The 20,965-nt window shown below is 42.4% G+C and overlaps 1 protein-coding gene across 4 annotated transcripts in view; it reads left to right on the top strand.

Moving 5' to 3' along the window:
• Positions 1–20,965, top strand: part of CLSTN1 (calsyntenin 1) — a 79,293-nt gene that overhangs the window by 23,400 nt on the left and 34,928 nt on the right. For all 4 annotated transcript variants that reach the window (XM_032627102.1, XM_032627083.1, XM_032627092.1 and 1 more), the window contains exon 2: positions 16,597–16,719. In XM_032627102.1, coding sequence (XP_032482993.1) covers positions 16,597–16,719 — 123 coding nt within the window. The remainder of the gene's footprint in view (positions 1–16,596; positions 16,720–20,965) is intronic.

Here is a 20,965-nt window from a genome sequence, read left to right as displayed (position 1 = left end):
TGCCTGCGTTTCTTACCTTAGTTTCTACTTTTGTATTAAATCATTGAAATCCTTGGCACATGCAAGTGTGGCTATCTTGTCATTATCCTTCGTTTGCACCCAACTCAAATTAGTTTCTCAGACTAGCAGGCCAGTCCTAGCAGGATTGTGAGGAAGTGGAAAGTTGGAGCAGGTGAGTTTAGATTTGGTACAAATGAAGAGGCCAGGAAAATCTGGAAGCACACACTGACGGGGGTGGCTGCGGGGTGGGGAGCGAGGCAGGTGTGTATGTTGGTAACCCTGCGTGTGCAGAAAGGCAGTGGAGTGACCTGAAGATAAAGTTCACAATTTTGCATGGCATTGCCTGTGAAAAATGCTGTATATTACAGCCTCAGCGATTAAGTCACGCATGAGATGCTTTTGCTTAAGGAGGGCTCTTGTGCTAAGACAAAACCAGTGGCCAGTAGGTGCTACCAGTTGTAAGTATCCTAGAAGAGCGAATTCCAAAGACAGCTGCCTCCCCAAATAGCTCTCTGGGGGTGGGGATCAGGTGGGGTAGGGGTGCGTACAGAGGGCAGGAAAGCATTTAAGAGAGCAAAAGGTGGAAATTGCCCAGTTTCTCTTAAAGAGAACTCTCCGAATGCCTCTATTCATGAGCCTCACGTGATTCGTTCGTTCATTGTTGGGGAGTGCAGCAGAATCTCCTGGAGAACGTCCCGTTCCAAACCTGCCCAACCCCAGGTCAGTCTGACTGGCTCAGATTCCAGGGTGCAGCCCAGGAGGCAAGGTCTGGAAGATGTGGCCCGCACCCTGGTTATGGAGCACTGCTGTGGTGCGTGAAGTCAGTGTATTCCTTGCCCTCTGTGGTTTGAGCTCCCCTCATCTGTTAGGATACAAATTTTAAGAAGTTCCTCCAGTTTTCCCACCTCTTCTTCCTGTCACAAAGCCGCATTCTGAGATATCTCAATAATCATGCACGAATAGTCACCACCAGAGGGAACAGAGCATGAGAAAAGCTCATAGGGTGCTCCCCTGGTGGCGCAGTGGTTGAGAGTCCGCCTGCCGATGCAGGGGACGCGGGTTCGTGCCCCGGTCCGGGAGGATCCCACGTTGCCGCGGAGCGGCTGGGGCCCGTGAGCCATGGCCGCTGAGCCTGCGCGTCCGGAGCCTCTGCTCCTCAACGGGAGAGGCCACAAGAGTGAGAGGCCCGCGTACCGCAAAAAAAGAAAAAAAAAAGAAAAAAGAAAAGCTCATAGGGCCCCCTGAACCTAACCCGAGCACCCACCACGCTGGTCAGAGAAGATCCCCAGGTTCCCTGGGGATGTCAGCCTGCCGACCGCCCACCTGTGGGGTATTGTGGGACTCGGGCCAGGTGCCTCCTCCATTCCCAGGGATGCTGCAGCTGAAGGCAGGGCTCCCCGCACAAGGGGCTGCAGAGTATTCATGACCAGGACCCTGGAGGAATCCTGTGAGCCCAGAGCACTTCCGCCTGGACCCCTCCCAATGCAAACACTGAGGAGACCCCTGACCTCCCAGAAGTTAGAGGACTGTCTGCCCTGTGCATCTCGCCCATCACCTGGAACTTCTGGAGGAGTCGGGCAAGAGCTTTTGCTGTTGGAAATTGTGTTGCAACTGAACACGAGGCTCCCACGCTGGAGTGGCTGTCCGCGTCACGTTTGTGACATTCAAGAGAGGCTCTCAGCATGTGGGATAGTTGTCCATGAAGCTCAGGAGACAACAGTGGAACACAGGCATTACTATAGTTAGACCTGCGGGTTATGTTTTAGGTTGGTACCTGGCCTGTTCATGTGATGGGGTAAATCTCAATATTGAGTAAAACAGAATTTGATTAGAAAAGTAATTGATTTCACTTCTTGTTAGGGAAGTGTTTCCATTTGCTTACTAGAAAATCTGTGAATGTGATATTGTTACTTTGGAGAGTTAAATCCAACTTACTATGAAAATCAGAGTGCTAGAAAAATGAGATAATGGGCAACTGAAGGGTAGGTAGCCTCATGTTTATTTATTTATTTGGCCATGCTGTGCGGCATGTGGGATCTTATTAGCTCCCTGACCGGGGATCGAACCTGTGCTCCCTGCATTGGAAGCGTGGAGTCTTAACCACTGGACCATCAGGGAAGTCCCTAGGTAGCCTATTTAAATGTTAAAAAAATATTTGTTGGAGGCTGCTTTAAAATATTCACATTTTCCTGATAATTGTGAGTAAAATATGCTAAATACCTCCCTTAATGGCTTCGGATCGGTTATTATACTGTGTTTGTGGATGGTACATGTAGATCTTCGTGGACCCATTGGAACTTGTTTAAAGAAGGATATCCTTATTCTATTGCCTATCCATCCATCTGCCCACCCACCCACCCAGTTTCCTTTTCATCTTTCTCATAACAGTGAAGTAAGAAGGTTTAATTATGTAACCTTCTGACTAGTGTAACAAAGATGCTTTTCTATAAAACTAATTAGGGGAACAAGATGGAAGCAGCCCTCTTGGAAGTTATTTTTTTTTATTATTCTCAATAAAAGCATAAGGCTTCTGTCTTTATCACTTGGGCTTTTCACCATTATTCAAAGCATACTCTATCATTTCAGCTTCAAATTAACTTCTTTATTACTTTCAGCCTCTCTGTGTCACTAGCCTTTACTTTCTTTAAAAATTCGTCAAGTGTCTTTCCTAATTTGTATTTCTTCCTTGGCTCTCTCCTGGGGTCATGTGGGGAAGTCTCCGTGAACTTTTTTTTTTTTTTTTTTTCCCGGACGCGCAGGCTCAGTGGCCATGGCTCGCGGGCCCAGCCGCTCCATGGCATGTGGGATCCTCCCGGACCGGGGCACGAACCCACGTCCCCTGCATCGGCAGGCGGACTCTTAACCACTGCGCCACCAGGGAAGCCCTCCACGAACTATTAAGATATTGCTGCTGAAGACTGAAATACAAGTACAATTTGAGAACCACAAGCATAAAAGAAATGTAGTTTTACACTTTGATTTCCAGTTACATCAAGGTGCTAGGTGAAGACGCCAGGTTTCTGAGGGTCAGCTGATAGAGATTTCACTGTGTTTGGGAATAGTGATTCTTACCTGGACTGGTGTCAGCAGTCGTATGAAGCCCCTAAAACCTCCCGCCATGTGCCACGTGTGTCTGCGCATTTTTACCTTGGGAGGGGGTTCGCGCCTTTCATTAGATTCTCAAAAGAGTCCATGATCTGAAAAGGTCCTGAATGTTGTTTTAGGAGGACCTGCCTCTTTACTAACACACCTTCAGTTATTTGTCTCTTAGGTGTGTGGGGATGCTATGTTTAAGCCAGATTTAATATCAGAAATTCCAGTTGGCTTTTTTTTTCCCCTAATTTTTCAAAAGCACGTTTGAGATCATCACACCCTGATTGCTCAAAAACAGCACTGTGACTGTTGCTGTCTCCTGCCCCATGGTGTAGCTACATCTTTTAGGAAATCAGTCTCAGTGGTGAGTAAAATTGAGCATATACAGTGCCCGGCACATAGTCAGTGCTCAGGAAATAAGTGTTGTATTTGATGTTGAATCTACAGAACTAGATATATTCAAGCCAGTAGAATTTTCAGGTCAGAACAGAAGCAAATTGAAATATATTGATGAAAAAAAATTTTTTAATGACAGTCTCAATAAACAAATACAAAGTAAAATTCCTCTGTACAACATCAGGAAATCAAATCCAACAGTATATCAATACAAAAAAAAAATTGTACACCATGACCAAATGGGATTTATGCTATGTGCACAAGGCTGTTTCAGCATTAAAAAATCAGTAATCCACCTTATCAACAGGTTAAAAAAAATCATTATCATATGAATCAATGCAGAAATAGCATTTGACAAAATCCAACACTCGTTCATGGTAAAAAACTCCAGCAAGTTAGGAATAGAGGGGAACTATCTCACCTGATAACATCTACAAAAAAACCTACTTAAATATACTTAATGGTGAAACAAAAATTGGGAGGTTGTGGAAACCATTAAAGCTTTATTGATTAAGTGTGATCAATGGTTTAAAGTTTTTTCTTTCATAGCAGTCAAATTCATGATGAAACATCACAGACAGAGAGATGTATTGAGTTAAATTATTTGATATACCAAAACAGATTAGTATGAATCCTGACTGGATATTTGATGATACTAATTATTGTGAATTTTTAGGTGATAGTGCCATTATGGTTGGTTTCCAAAAGAGTCATCTTTTAGAGATGTATGTTGAAGTATTGAGGGGTGAAGTTATATGATGTCTGGGATATGTGTCAAAATATCTGAAATTGGTGATAGGAACGGGGGTGTATAAATCAAACAAGATTGGCCCTTTGTTGATAATTGTAGTGGTTGAATCATGGTTCCGTGGGGTTCATTATTCTAGTCTGTCTACTTTTATATCTTACATAATATAAAAAGATAAAATTACATGATATAGAACTTGTTTCGTCTCACCCATTAGGATGGCTGCTATCAAAACCCAGAAAGTAACAAGTGTTGGTGAGTATGTGGAGAAATTGGAACCTGTGCACTGCTGGTGGGAAATGTAAAATGATGCAGCCACTATGGAAAACAGGATGACAGTTCCTCAAAAAATTAAAAATAGAATTAATGTATGATCCATCAATCCCACTTCTGGGTATGTAGCCAGAAGAATTGAAAGCAGGGTCTCGATACATGTACACACATGTTCATGACAGCATTATTCACAGGAGCCAAAAGATGGCAGCACCCCAAGTGCCCATTGATGGATGAATGGATAAACAAAATGTGGTATATACATACAGTGGAATATTACTCAGCCTTAAAAAGGAAGGGAATTCTGACACATGCTATAACATCAGTGAACCTCAAGGACATTATGCTGATTGAAATAAATCAGTCATAAAAGGACAAATACCCGATTATGTGAGATCCCTAGAGTATTCAGATTCATAAGAGACAGAAAGTAGACTGGTATTTGCTGGGGCTGGAATGACAAGGGTACAGAATCATTGTTCAGTGGGGACAGAGTTCCAGTTTTGCAGGATGAAAACAGTTCTGGAGGTGAATGTACTTAATGCCATCGAGCGGTACACTGATAAAGGTTAAGATGGTAAATTTTAAGTTGTGTATTTTACAACAATTTAAAAATTTTGGAATTTGGAGGAATAAATAGAAGGCTCCCTTTAAGCTTGGAAAAGTTGGAATTGTAGAAAATGTAATTTTGCTCCCTATGAATGAATTCTTTTGCAGCATGTACTTAAAACTTGTCAACCATCACATAAGCTGTATGGGGGGCAGGGAGTGTTCTCTTCGCTATTATTTCCTCAGCACTTAGAAGACTACCTGGGGCTCATTAGAGATGGATGGATGGGATGATGGATGGATGGATGGACGGTGCATGGCTGGATGATGGATGGATGGACTGTGGATGGATGGATGATGGATGGACGGTGGGTGGATGGATGGATGATGGATGGATGGATGGTGAATGGATGGATGATGGATGGATGATGGATGGATGGACGGTGGATGGATGGACAGTGGATGGAGGATGATGGATGGGTGGACGGTGGACAGATGGGTGATGGATGGATGGATGGTGGATGGGTGGGTGATGGATGGATGGAGGATGGATGATGGATGGATGGACTGTGGATAGAAGGAAGGGAAAAGAAAGAAGCACCTTTTGCTGGATTCTCCCCAGGCTGTCGTCTCCTTAACTGTCAGTCCAGGATGGGAACAGCTGTCCCATCAGCCATGTGCTATGGAAGCCTAGACACCAAACCACAGTCTTGGGTCAGCCCCTTCAGCCATTTACTGTTTCTTATCTTGTCCTGACGTCTTTTACTGATTTCTCTGATTCCATTCTTTCCCCTTCCTGTCACCTCCAGCCTGAGGCAGGTGGTCTTTCCTCAGGCGCCCCATCAGGTCTCTCCTTTGCTTCCATCTGCATTGGCTCCCCCCATTCACATTGATGTAATACACATAAGTTATAAAATTATAAAATACACAAACTATAAAAAATAATTCGGATTATTTTTGAAGTCCTCAAATGATTTTAATGTGGAAGACCTTGGTTTTCCTTAAGGTGGTGGATCTAAGTCAGTGGCCCTAGGGCAGCTGGGGAGGGCGGTTGCATTTTGAACTTGGGAGAAGGGCACCCAGGCTCCTCCCTGTTCCACTCTTCCTTACTATTTGGTCTCGCCTAGTGACACGCATCCTGTTCCCTGACACGTGGAACTACGGGTATCATGGGCAGGTCACCAGCCTCCTCTCGTAAAATGGCACTGCTTAACACGTAGGGCTGCATGTTCATGGTAGGTGAAATGTGAATAAACACAAGCAATGTTTTCACTGTACCATTAAAAAGGTTGTTCGTTTGCTTAATTTAAGGATTTATTTTATTTTTATTTTTTAAGGATTTATTTTACACTGAAATGTGATTTTTATTTTAAAAATGAACTTCATATTGATGTAATACACAAATTATAAAAAATTCAAATTCTTTTTGAAGTCCTCAGATGATTTTAATGTGGAAAAACCTTGGTTTTCCTTAAGGTGGTGGATCTAAGTCAATGGCTCTAGGGCAGCTGGGGAGGGTGTTTGCCCCCAGTGGAGTCTTGGCAGAGTCTGGAGACATTTTTGGTTGTCACAGCTGGGGAGGTGCTACTGGCATCTAGTGGATAGAGGCCAGGGATTCTGCTAACCATCCTGCAGTGCACAGAATGGGCCACACCTGAAAAGTATCTGGCTCAGAATATCAGCGGTGCTGAGGTTGAGAAAACACTGATCTAAACAATATCTAACGCATATAGATTTTTCCAGCACTTTGACATTAAATTTATTTGGGATTGCGATGAAGAGGCCCTTAAGACTGCTTACAGAATTTGTCTAGAGATTCTTTGGACATGTTCAGTTTTAATTATTTATTTAAAAAATATTTTATTGGAGTGCAGTTGATTTACGCTGTTGTGTATCTGTTGTACGGCAAAGTGAATCAGTTATACACGTCTCCACTCTTTTAAAAATTCTTTTCCCGCATAGGTCATTACAGAATATTGAGTAGAGTTCCCTGTGCTCTACAGCAGGTCCTTATTAGTTATCTATTTTATATATAGTAGTGTGTATATGTCCATCCCAACCTTCCAATTTATTCCCCTCCCCCATTTTACCCCGGTAACCATGTTTGTTTTTACATCTGTGACTCTATTTCTGTTTTGTAAATAAGTTCATTTGTACCATTTTTTTAGATTCCACATATAAGTACATGTCAAAGACATGTCAAATATCATGTCAAAGACATGATATTTCTTGTCAAAGACACGATATTTGTCTTTGACTTACTTCACTCAGTATGGACAGTCTCTGGGGCCCATCCATGTTGCTGTAAATGGCATTATTTCGTTTCTTTCTTTATGGCTGAGTACTATTCCATTGTATATATACACTGCATCTTCTTTATCCATTCGTCTGTCGATGGGCATTTAGGTTGCTTCCATGTCCTGGCTGTTGTAAATAGTGCTGCAGTGAACATTGGGGTGCATGTATCTTTTCAAATTGTGGTTTTCTCCAGGGAAGTATTCAGTTTTAGAAAAAAATTAAGAGTAATACAAAATATATTTTACAAAGTCAGAGGAAACTAATGCTGTATTAGCTAAAACCATTACCAGGAATAACCTCAGCTGAAAAGGAGAGCTGTGTATAAATTTCATGCAGTGTAACTTTGGTTTGATTAAAAAGTTTCCTTTTTTGGTTAAAAAAAAATCGACAGGTGTTTTTGGTTTGCTTTTTGTTTTACACTTAACAGTATCACTCTGTATAATGCTACTTCTCTCTTTTCTTTTGCCAAATAAGGGGATAAAATGAGGCCAACGCAGGGTCTGAGGCTGTAGGGATCTCCTTTTGCTGTAGGTTGTATTCAGGAAGATGATGAGAGGGAGGTCGTCATGGAAACACCTCCTGAGTCTCCTAAGCTCTGGTCTTTCTGCCCTCGCAGTTATTTCTAAAACATAGCTACTGCTTATGATTAACTTATCAGCAAGTGTTGTTGAACGCCCCGTGTGTCCAGGCATAGAGTGGGCCCTTCGCTTACCTCATTTATAATCCTCCAAACAAGGTTATGGAAGGTGGTCTCATCCCCCACTTAGGATGAAGAAGTAGGTACAGGATGGTTAAATAATCTGCCCCTAGTTACAGAGGGAGTGAGAAACAGAATTTATTTGTTAACTAAGTTCTGTCTGATCCCAAAGTTCCTGCCTTTTCTGCAGACCACATTGTTTATAGCTTTTAACAGCTTCTTACTGTCTTAAAGAATTGAGAGAGCTCATTGGTGTAGCACAGAAGAGGGATGCTCCCCATGTTACCCTAAAATCACAGACCAAGCCCCCGTCCAGCTGTACCTCCTTATACGCTTAGAGCCATGCGTTCATCGCAGTCTTGCTAGTCCCAGAATGAGCCACATCTTTCTCTACCTTTCTACCTTATATGTATTTTTTATAACTATTTTTAAATCGAAGTATAATTTACAATGTTGTGTTAGTTTCAGGTATACAGCAAAGTGATTCAGTTATATATATGTGTGTGTGTATGTGTGTGTATATATATATATATATATGTTCTTTTTCAGATTCTTTTCCATTATAAGTTATTACAAGATATTGAATATAGTTCCCTGTGCTATATAGTAGGCCCTTGTTGTTTCTCTATTTTATATATAGTAGTGTGTATCTGTTAATCCCAAGCTCCTGATTTATCCCTCCCCTCTTTCCCCTTTGGTGTAACCATAAGTTTGTTTTCTGTCTGTGAGTCTATTTCTGTTTTATAAATAAGTTCATTTGTATAATTTTTTAAGATTCCACATATAAGCGATAGCATATGATACTTGTCTTTGTCTGACTTACCTCACTAAGTATGATCATCTCTGGGTTCATCTATGTTGCTGCAAATGGCATGATTTCATTCTTTTTTATGGCTGAGTAATATTCCATTGTATATATACACCACATCTTCTTTATCCATTCACATATCCATGGACATTTAGGTTGCTTCCATGTCTTGGCTATTGTAAATAGTGGCCCTGTGAACATTGATATGCCTGTATCTTTTCAAATTAGAGTTTTCTCCGGATATATGCCCAGGAGTGGGATTGCCGGATCATATGGCAACTCTCTTTTTAGCTTTTTAAGAAACGCTTATATGTATTCTTATTCTGTTTAAAATACTCCCTCACAGCTGAGAAACCTCACTTACCATTTTAGGGGTGTCCCTGGGGCTGTCTCCACTTGTACTTCTTGGTAGTCCCTAGAGTTGACCTCAGATATTTCCAGCTCTCTTTCCAGACAAGTAGAATGGCACTTCCCCACCCTGGGAATTTGGGTGAGGCTGTGTGACGAGTTCTGGCCATGAATTAGGAGCAAAAGTGACTTGTGTCCCTTTTGGGTGGAAGGTTCAGCTCCCACCGGGAGACCCTCCAGAGCTCTCTCTTCCCTCTAGCAAAGGGGCGTGGCCACATTTGGGATGGTGGCTCCTTGGTCATCTTGGTCCCTGCTGATGATGAAGTTCCTGGCACCAACCTCATAACCCCTTAGTTTGTAGCCACATCATTTAGAATGTAGACGGTCTTTGACATGATTGTGTTCTCCAGAGATTGTGCCACGATTCCCGAGAGCCCAGCACCTTGCCGTGTGCTTATGCGTAGCAGGTGTTCAGGGAAGATCTCTTGGAACAAACTCCAAGTCAGTGGTGATGTGAAGCTGAAAGGACCTTTGATGTTAAGCTGCTTTGAAGAATCAGGGATGGGTCAGATCTAAATAAGAGTATTCAACCGGGACAGTACTGAGAGGAGTCCAGAGAATGTATGCTTTTTTATATTTTGCTTTGGGCCCTATGAATATTTTATTATAGTTTTCGAGAAAAAAATCGGCTGGAGATTTTATACGCATATAATTTAAGACACTTTTCTATGCATACCATCTTTAACAAAGGGCCTGCTGACTCAGATTACATTCTGCTCCTTTGGTAAGTAAAGAGCTGGATTTTTAATCGAAGCCTGGTAATTTGCAGCATGGACTCGGAGGCACCTGTCGCCACCTAGTGTCAGTGTTCCTTAATTGCAGATTGAGGTTAAACACTGAATCTGCAAACAAAACATGGAACAGCATCTAAGATATACCAGCAAAATGCCTATAATCCCTTAAAACTAAGTCACCTGTCATTATTTATTATGATATCAATATTGGCCCGATATGACCAAGCTAAGTGTTCTGGAATGCGGAGGGGCAAACTGGATTGATGTCAAGGCCACTGCACACAGGCTTTGGAACCACCTTGCCTGAGTCTGTGATTTGTGTGTCCTGGGTAAGGGGCCATCCTCTCTTTAGTCCAGAGAGTTGGGATGTACTTAGGGAGAATGAAAGTTTTATATTTCAAGTTAATCCTGAAATTGACTCTTATATTCTTTTTATTTTGATTTTTAAATTGGTGGCAACTTCTAATGATTAAAGTCTACCACAGCCACCGAAACTAGCCGTGTCCTAAAATGATAGGTGTGTTCCCCAGGTATAGCCTACATTTATAGGGTTGATTGCTAACCTTGTTAATTTGATAGGGATGCATTGAATCTGTAGACTGCCTTGGATAGTAGAGTCATTTTGTCCATATTGAATCCTCCAATCCAAGAACATGGTATGTCTCTCCATCTTGTTTGTGTCATCTTCAGTTTCTTTCATCAGTGTCTTTTAGTTTTCTGAGTACAGGTCTTTTGCCTCCTTAGGTAGGTTATTCCTAGGTATTTTATTCTTTTGATGCAGTGGTAGATGGGAGTATGTCCTTAATTTCTCTTTCTGTTCTTTTGTTGTTAGTGTATAGAAATGCAACAGATTTCTGTGTATTAATTTTGTATCCAGCAACTTACCAAATTCATTGATGAGCTCTAGTAGTTTTCTGGGAGCGTCTTCAGGATTTTCTATGTATAGTATCATGTCATCTGCAAACAGTGACAGTGTTACTTCTTTTCCAATTTGGATTCCTTTTATTTCTTTTTCTTCTCTGATTGCCGTGGCTAGGACTTCCAATACAATAAGAGTGGCGAGAGTGGACATCCTTGTCTTGTTCCTGATCTTAGTGGAAATGCTTTCAGTTTTTCAACATTGAGTATGATGTTTGCTGTGGGTTTGTCATATATGGCCTTTATTATGTGGCGGTAGGTTCCCTCTGTGCCCACTTTCTGGAGAGGTGTTTTTCTTTTTTTATTTATTTTTGGCTGTGCGTGGGCTTTCTCTAGTTGTGAGTGGGGGCTACTCTTTGTTGCGGTGCACAGGCTTCATTGCGGTGGCTTCTTTTGTTGTGGAGCACGGGCTCTAGGCGTGTGGGCTTCAGTAGTTGTGGCACGCAGGATCAGTAGTTGTGGCTCACAGGCTCTAGAGCGCAGGCTCAGTAGTTGTACACGGGCTTAGTTGCTCTGCGGTATGTGGGATCTTCCCGGACCAGGGCTTGAACCCGTGTCCCCTGCATTGGCAGGTGGATTCTTAACCACTGCACCACCAGGGAAGCCCTCTGGAGAGTTTTTATCATAAATGGGTGTTGAATTTTATCAAAAGCTTTGTCTGCATCTACTGAGATGATCATATTGTTTAGCCTTGCTATTCTGTGATTTTGGTTAATGCTATGCCATTCAAAACTTAGTTGGCTTTTTTATGATCTAGAATGTAATGAAATGAATTGGGTAAAGACTCTGAACATGGGTGACCTGCTCCTAGACTTATGGCCTGTAGTCTCATGTCTTTCTTTATGACTGTTTTTGGATGATTACAGGAACGTCAGTCATTTGTTTCCATAAATGTTTTGTAATGCCAATTGAATGTGATGAAATATTTAAAATATCATTTATTAAATATTTAAAAGCTCAGTCAATGGAACTGGCCAAATCTCTTCATTCTACTGTCAGCTCAAGGAGCAATTTAGAAATTTTGAGTTATAAAATTAGAATAGTGGGGAAAAATAAAAGAACGGGGACCAGCTATTCAGTTATTATTCCCCTTGAACCATTAGCCATTTTCAGCTGCAGGCCTTTCCATTAGGGTAGGCAGAAATGCATCACAGGTTTTCTGCAATTCGCTTTGCCTAGTATTTTTACTTTTCTACTAGGCTAAATAAATCCACTTAGTTTAAGTCTCAGGGGTTTTGTGGACTCACATATTGGAATAGTTTTCTTCAGTTTTATTTGATGTGCTTATAATCTTATTAATAAAATCTTAAATGTGAAAATAAATTGGAATTGAATATTGCTGTTAATAGTACATTATCAATAGTGAATTGAACTAATAGCCTCTCTGTTTCAAAATTAGTGACAAACGACGGAGGTTTTGGAGTTTTCTTTGATGGTCTTTTTTTTGTCACAACTCACACACACACACTGTATTTTATTTTTACAAGAGATAAATAAACTGACACCAAGCATTGTAAATGGATGACCACAACAGAATCGACAATGATTGCAATTACCAAACACGAAACACGCTCATACTATGTCTTAGTATTGACATTCAGTCCAGGAATCCTCCACTGTAACAGCTCCTTTACTTTTGGAGTACTTTCTTTAAAATGGCCTGTTTATCTGTATTAGGTCTGTAACTCCAGGCAGTGTTCCAGCCTCTCTCGTAGGATAGTTTAACAAGGCCTGGAGAGGACGGGACTTTCAGCAGTTAGGGAAAACATTCAACCTGATTGCAAAGCGAGGCTCTTTTCTGTGCTCACTGGAGCCCTCTCAGCTCAAAGGCTGCAGCCAGCTGTGCGGCCCGTGCAGAGCACTGTGCCAGTTAACTTACTACTGTCCTGGGCGGTATTTCAGAAGGAGAAGGGCAGGTGTACCACAACCAGCTGAACTCTCTCCACCAAATCTCTTGTCCCGGGAGCAGCTCTTGTGAGGGGAGATGTTTTCCAGAGGCACTATAAACTTTTGGCCCTTGTGACCTGGATTTGGGCTCAGCTTACTTTCCAGGCAGACCCCTCGGTATTTTGATGTATGCGATGCCTCCGGATTCTTGTCTCCTTTGCTTAGAACATCCACCTTCCAGAAACAAAAAATAAAAAACATCTTCCCAATGTCTAAAACACCAAATCGTACCTTTTTTTTTTTTTTTTTTTAAATCCTCAGCACCAAAACTTTCTTCTCTGTGAGAGAATTTATAAACCAGGGCACTGATTTTATTTGTACTCTACATGGGGTTCCTTATATACTCACTTACCAGCTATTTCCTGAGGAGTGAGATGCTATTGTGGCCCGAGGTACTGGGAATTAGCAGAGAACAAAGGTCACACCCTCCTGGAATCTCTGGTTTTGTACCAGTATGTGTGCAGGAGAAGTAACAACACAACCCCTTTGTGGCATCTACTGAGCACCCGACACTGTCCTGAGCATTTTACACATGACTGGTTTGATCACACAGGAACCTACCAGGTGGGTACTGTTGCTGTCCCCAGTTTACGGGTGAGGAAACTGAGGCCAAGGGAAGCCAGGTAATCTGCCCCACGTCCCAGGCTGACTGCCTGTGGTCGGGAGGAGTAGCAGAGAAAAGAAGAAGGAAGTGGGGGGCTAGAGGGCAGAGCAGCAGATGCAGTTATAATTGGAGGAGGAAACATTTGAAGAGGCCTGAAGTGAGGGACCTTGTCAGGGCATTTGAGAGGTCAAAGCTATTTTATTTTATTATTTTTTTTTTTGTGGTACGCGGGCCTCTCACTGTTGTGGCCTCTCCCGTTGCGGAGCACAGGCTCCGGACGCGCGCAGGCTCAGCGGCCATGGCTCACGGGCCCAGCCGCTCTGCGGCATGTGGGATCCTCCCGGACCGGGGCACGAACCCGCGTCCCCTGCATTGGCAGGCGGACCCTCAACCACTGCACCACCAGGGAGGCCCTGTAACCATTTTTAAGTGTGCAAGTCAGTAGTGTTGAGTTTGTTCTTCCATACTGTTGTGCAGCCAACTCCTGGAACTTTTCGTCTTGCAAAACCGAAACTCTGTACTCTTTAACCAACTCCCCGTGGGTCTGGGTTTACTTCGAAAATGAAGGCAGAAGGATTTGCTCTTGGCTTGGATGCAGCATGTGTAAAATGTCTGGTGGATGCGTCATTAAGTAGAGAGATGGTAGCTTTTTTTTCCGCCTTGCAGGCATAGGCCTACACACGCCTGCCCGTTTGGGATTTCACATGTGAGCGCACTGCTCCTCCAATAGGTCACGAGGGAGTTAAGTGCAGGTGAGGCTCAGGTGCTTCTGACCCTCACCTTCTCCCATCATCACATGACAGCAAAAAAAGTAGTATCACATCATGGTCACATTGTATTAAAGATGGTTAAACATTTAAATTTATTTTCAGTTACTTCTGGGTTGACTTAAACTTACTGAAGAGAATCTGGGTAGCTAATTCAAGAAATAGGCACCAACTATGTGGAAATAAAGTTTCATAACATCCCTTTTAATCAGATCAGCTTCAGGAGTCTTCCGTGGTTAATTACATAGCCTGAGGTTATAATGTGAACATTCAGAAGGTGAAAGTAAAAGGAAAATGGAAAGGTTCCAACTGTGAGATGAGCCCAAAACAAGCTGGTGGAGATAGGAACCCGGGGAGGGGCTTGGTGGCCACAACCAGGGAAAGTCGCAGCACAGACCCCCCCCCCCCCCCGGGGGCAAAGCCCGGGGCAGAACGAAATGGACAGAAACTACAAATTCATTTTCTCAGGTAAGCAGACTGCCAGAGCAGATGTTCTTACCTTAAAAACAAAAGTAACAGTGCTAGTGCCTAATTGAGCAGGAAAAACACTTCTCCAATTATCTACCCCAGCCCTGTGGGTTGTGGGGTGTCCCTGGTTCATAAAAGAGGAAATTGAGATCAGGAGAGATCAGTTATATGCTCCAGGTCACGCAGCAAATAACAGAGGAGAGCTGGACTCTGAGTGCAAGCTGGCCCAATCCCAAAGGGGTTTTTTTTTTTTTTTTTTTTTTGGCTGCGCTGGGTCTTCGTTGCTGCGCGTGGGCTTTCTCTAGTTGTGGCGAGCGGGGGCTACTCTTCGTTGCGGTGCATGGGCTTCTCATTGCCGTGGCTTCTCTTGTTGCGGAGCACGGGCTTTAGGCGTGGAGGCTTCAGTAGTTGTAGCACGCGGGCTCGGTAGTTGTGGCTTGCGGGCTCTGGAGCGCAGGCTCAGTAGTTGTGGCGCATGGGCTTAGTTGCTCCGCAGCATGTGGGATCTTCCCGGACCGGGGCACGAACCCATGTCCCCTGCATTGGCAGGCGGACTCTCAACCACTGCGCCACCAGGGAAGCCCTTATTTTCTTTTAATACCTCATATTTGTAATTTTATATTCATAAGTCTTGTTTCACCTCTTTTATGTTTTTGTTTGTAATGCTAATTTTAAATAAATAATGTATTATTATTGTTATAAAGAAATAACATTTTTAAATTGAAGTATAGTTGATTTACAGTATTAGTTTCAGGTGTACAACATAGTGGTTCAGTAATTTTTAGATTACACTCCTTTAAAGATTATACTCCTAGGGACTTCCCTGATGGTGCAGTAGTTAAGAATCCACCTGCCAATGCAGGGGACACGGGTTTGAGCCCAGGTCGGGGAAGATCCCACATGCTGCGGAGCAACTAAGTCCGTGTGCCGCAACTGCTGAGCCTGTGCTCTAGAGCCCGCGAGCCACAACTGCTGAGCCCGTGCTCCACAATGAGAAGCCATCGCAGTGAGAAGCCTATGCACTGCAACGAAGAATAGCCCCTGCTTGCCACAACTAGAGAGAGCCTGCACACAGCAACGAAGACCCCAAAGCAGCCAAAAATAAATAAATTAATTAAAAAATAAAGTTTCACCTAATAATGGCTATATTTCTCTGTGCCATACAATATATTCTTGTTGTGTATCTATTTTATACGTAGTAGTTTGTATGTCTTTAAAAAAATTTTTTTTTGAAGTATGGTTGATTTACAATGTGTTAGTTTCTGGTATACAGCAAAGTGATTCTGTCTTTTTATATATATATATATATAAAATGTATATATATATATATATATATTCTTTATATATTAGGTTGGCCAAGAAGTTCATTCGGGGTTTTCCATAACATCTTACAGAAAAATCCATACAAACTTTTTGTCCAACCAAATATATTATTCTTTCTCAGATTCTTTTCCATTATAGTTTATTAGAAGATACTGAATATAGTTCCCTGTGCTATGCAGTAGGACCTTGTTTAGTTTGTATCTCTTAATCCAAGAAACAACATATTTTATTTGTAACTTTTCTAAGAGAGGCAGAAAACAGAGATAGTAAGATATGATACCGTCCATAACCATCAGTCTTTTTTCTTTCTTTCAATTTCTAGAGCAATTTATTTCTTATTTTTGGTTGCTTCATGGCCTCAGATAATTTCTACATCACTTTAGAATTTCATCCCATTTGGGCGTTGATACCAAACTTGGCCACAAAAAATAGCAGTGTGGCCTTCCGAACTCATGAGAGTTTTATTGTTTTAATAATGGATGTGTGTCTTCAAAAGAAGTCGAGTTGAAAATAGTAATTCTAACCTGGCCTATGTCCTTTCTCCTTTTTCTATTTTTGAACACAGTCAACAAGCACAAGCCGTGGCTGGAGCCCACGTATCACGGCTTAGTTACGGAGAGTGACAGCACCGTGCTCCTCGACCCGCCACTGATCGCCCTGGACAAAGATGCACCTCTACGCTTTGCAGGTACCAGCGTGTCTTTGTTCACTCCCCATGAGCTTGGGCTTGTGGGAAGCATTTCACACATCCCCTTTGGGTTGTTTCTGAGCCTTTCTGAGAATGTCTTGATAGCGAAGGGTTGTGTGTGGCCCCCATGTACCATTTTTTTTCCTTTTAATTTTAAGAGTTGGGGTACCTGACCCCCACCCCAAAAAGCCTGTACTTGTTGAAAAGCAAAATATTTAATTGCATCACTGTGTTCCTTGTCTGGATGTAACCAGAGAGAGAGCATCTAGACCAGTGCATCTCAAACTTCAGCTTTCATGCAGAGCACAGGGATCGTGTTAAAATGCAACCTTAAAAAAAAAAAATGCAAGTTTAGATACAGTGGGTCTGGGAGGACCTGGGATTCTGCCTTTCTAACCTGTTCCCTGGTGCTACTGGTCCATGCACGGCGAGGATCTAGGTAATTACAGCTTAAGATTTTCCTTGCACTGCCTAGGTTTCAGTTACCTGAAAAGACTTATTTAAAGGCATTGAACAATCTTTTATAAATGAATTCTTTGGGCTTAGATTTTACTTTCAGTAAATTTTTAACTTGAGTTACTTCATAAGATTGTCAGCTAAGTGTTTCTAGGGACAAATCTCTAGGGTTGCTTTGGAGATTTGCTGCTTTGCTAGCATTCAGTAGCACTTTGCAAATCAGAACTGTCCTTGCTTTACGTCGGGGCCATAGTAACTTCCTTAACTGGTGGAGGAACGGGCTGCCTCACCCTTTCTTTGTCAGAATTGACTGTCAATTCTGATAGTCAGAATTGACGTCGCGAAGTTAATCTTTAAAGAGCAGTTTCTGCATGATGTTTCTCCAGAACAAAATTTCTGTTTGTTCTGTTTGCCTCGGGACAAATGAGAAAAATTCAGTAGCTCTTGTAGATCATTCCATACGTTAAATTTAGTATGGTAAATGGCGGCAGTGAATGTGAGGCTGCCTCTGAAGAGCTATTTAAAAAATGAATTTGTTCTTCTTTCTGTTCAAGTGCCACATCCCATTTCCAGGAAAGTAACCAGAGAAGCAGCTTATGGTATTGGAGTCAGTTCCAGTTAGTTTTACTTGTTTTTTGGTTTTTAGACAGAAATCCAGTTTAGATGGATGGTAGAGGAAGTGCTCTGTGCTAGGCGTACAGTATCTGTCTGGTAGCCAAGGGGATTTTTTTGTTTGTTTGTTCCCCCCCACCCCCGATTTAAAATCATTTTTAGCATTACCTAGTGGTTTCCTCTGTGAATAGCTAGATTTTCGAGTGTTTGCATATACATATATACACACACTTTGCATGCAACACCTTTGGTTATTATATGCAGTTCCTCCTTATGGGTGTGATGTTTCAGTGCCTTGTAAATAACCTTAATGGGGTTATCTAGCTCATGTTTCTGAGGGGACTTGTACATCTCTGACATCTCACATATTCTGAGAAGTGATTGCTGTCAGGAGTTTTGTATTTACTCCCCCAGGCCTCTCTTTATGAATTCTCATCTGTGTCCAGTCCTGTTGCTGGTGGAGCTCTGTCCCATTACATCACTCATGATATATAACACTTACAAAGCGTTTTGTGTCCCAGGCACTGTTGTAAGTGCTTTACAAATACGCATTTGTGTTTAATCCACAGCAACCTTTTGAGGTAAGTATGCTTCCTGCCACCCCTGTTTTAAAAAGAGGAAGCCAAGGCACAGAGCTGCTAACTTTGCTCTGGGTCACACAGCTAGTATGTGGCAGAGGCCAGATTCCAACCCAGGCAGGATGGCTCTTCACTCTGATGCTGTATATGGCACCACAGGAAGGTACAAAGGAAGGGAAGTAGGAAATGAAATGTACATTGAATGCTAACTTTGAAGTCATATTAATAAAGTTAACTTAGTTTTTCTTTCTCGTTGGATTTAATTTTATTGGGTCATTTATCAAAACTTAATGTATTACTGTGAATGAAATAATACTTATAAAGTTTTATGTTTTTAGAGATTCTCAGGTATTTTTTTATTGATGTGCCAAAGTTATATATTGGGATTTTAAGAAACGATATAGAGAAGTACTTTAGAGCCAAGTATAGTGGTAACTTGATTGTATTTGCCATAGTGGACAGAAAAAGTAAGTATTTTCCTTCTGGAGATTTTCACAGGGGAGCACAGTTGCTCTTATATTCTTTTTTTAAAAATACAATTCATGTACCATAATGTATACAGTTTTTAAAGTATACAGTTCACTGGTTTTTAGTATATTCATAAGATTGTCCAGCCATCAGCCACTGTCTAGTTCCACAACACTTCATCTCCCCCAAAAGAAACCCTTGCACCTGCTAGCAATCACTCCCCTTGGCAACCACTAGTCTACTACTTGTTTATGGATTTGCCTTTTCTGGATATTTCATATAAATACAACATGTGGCTTTTTGTGACTAGCGTCTTTCACTTAGCATGATGATTTGAAGGTTCACCCATGTTGTGGCATGCCCTTCATTCCTTTTTATTGCCAAATAATATTTCGATGTACGGATGGACCACATTTCATTCATTCGTCCATCAGTAATGGGCATGAGAATTGTTTCCACTTTGTAGTGATTGTGAATAATGCTGCTGTGAACATTCGTGTACAAGTTTCTGTGTGGACATCAGTTTTCAGTTCTCTTGGTTATACACCCAGGGGTGGAATTGATGCTCATCTACTCTTCCTGGAGCATGGTCCTCATCCTACCAAAGTGAGTAGCTGCACAGTCCAGGGAAGGGAACACCTGTCTCCTTCCCTCTTCTGTTGCCATGGTACCCATCCAACTACCCATCCAGCTGCTATACAGAACACTGCCCCCACGAGGCTGTAGCAGACGGGTACGTAGGAAAACAGACCCTAGAGCCAGCAGCCTGTGCTTGAATCCTGGCTCTGAAACTTACTGGCTGTGTGGCTTTGGGCAAATTACGTAACATCTCTGTGCCTCACTTTTCATCTCTTGTAAAATGAGGATAATATCACATACCTTACAGGGTTTGGGGAATATTAACTTATTTATGTATAAATATGAAGAGCTTAAAACAATGCCTGCTATGTAGTAGGTACTGTGTACAGTGTTTGCTGCTGCTGTTATGAACCTTTTAAAAATATTTCTTTACTTAACGTTCTGTGAGAACTGTTTTTCCATCTTTCTCTAATAGTCTTCATAGTGTTCCATTTTCTCACTGATTTCTTAAATAACTTTGGTGTAAAGCAGAGGCTAGGTCTGGAGCCTTATTTTGATCTTAGGTTGGTTTTGGGGGCAACGTTGAGTTTATTTTAACACCATGATGATGGTGGTGGTGGAGGCAGCGGGCACATCTGACATTTATTGAGCTCTTCAGTGTGGCCGAGGGTGTTCTCAGGGCTCTGCACAGTTACTCTGTCTGATTCCTTCCAGCAATCTCACGCGGTGGGTACTCTCATGCCCCCATTTTCCATATGAAGAAACGGAGACTCAGAGCATGCCCGTCAGCAGCATGACTACCGTATTCTCCATTTAATCCCTGGTCCCTAGACCAGCACCTGAGACTAGTTGACGCTTCCATAGATATTTGTAGAAGGAACGAGTGAGTTTGCCCAAGATTGCACAGCTCACAAACAGCCGCGCTGCCTTCGAGCCAGGCGGTCAGACGGCAGCGTGGTTCTTAGTTTCACCGGGTCAGCTCTCGTGATATTGACTTCACCACATTGTAAACATTCTGGTCCACGGTCTCATCCCATCACAGGACCTGTGTGTGGGTAACCGCCGGCGATTACTCATGCAGCCTCCGAGATAAATACGTGTGTGATGTGGGAAGCCTGGTCACCAGAGTGTTGTAAGTTGTCACTCATCACATTCATGTGGAGCCCACAGGGTCTGGCCCACATTGTTTTCTTGGGGGTAAAACTAAGAGAATAAAGTCTTGCTATTTGTCATGTATTTTAGGAAATCGAAACGACTCAATTCCTTATTCAGCCCCTTTTCCTTAATCTGCTGAAAGCCTGAGTAGAGGTGAGGGTAAGAACATGTATTGTATGTTTTATATATTTAATGGGGAGTTAAAAGCTGGGACCACTTCACAGGCCACGTTGTTGCTGTTTCGATGGTTACCCCTTCTTCACTGCCTGTATCGGAAGCTGAACACCCTGCACTCCCCACCCCCCTCCCACCCCCTTTTTTTTTTTTTTGCAGTACGTGGGCCTCTCACTGTTGTGGCCTCTCCCGTTGCGGAGCACAGGCTCCGGACGCGCAGGCTC

This window comes from Phocoena sinus, chromosome 1 (genome assembly GCF_008692025.1).
Source record: "Phocoena sinus isolate mPhoSin1 chromosome 1, mPhoSin1.pri, whole genome shotgun sequence".
Classification (NCBI taxonomy): Eukaryota; Metazoa; Chordata; class Mammalia; order Artiodactyla; family Phocoenidae; genus Phocoena; species Phocoena sinus.
Note: the sequence above shows the minus strand (reverse complement) of the source record. Positions and strands in the feature narration are given on the sequence as shown.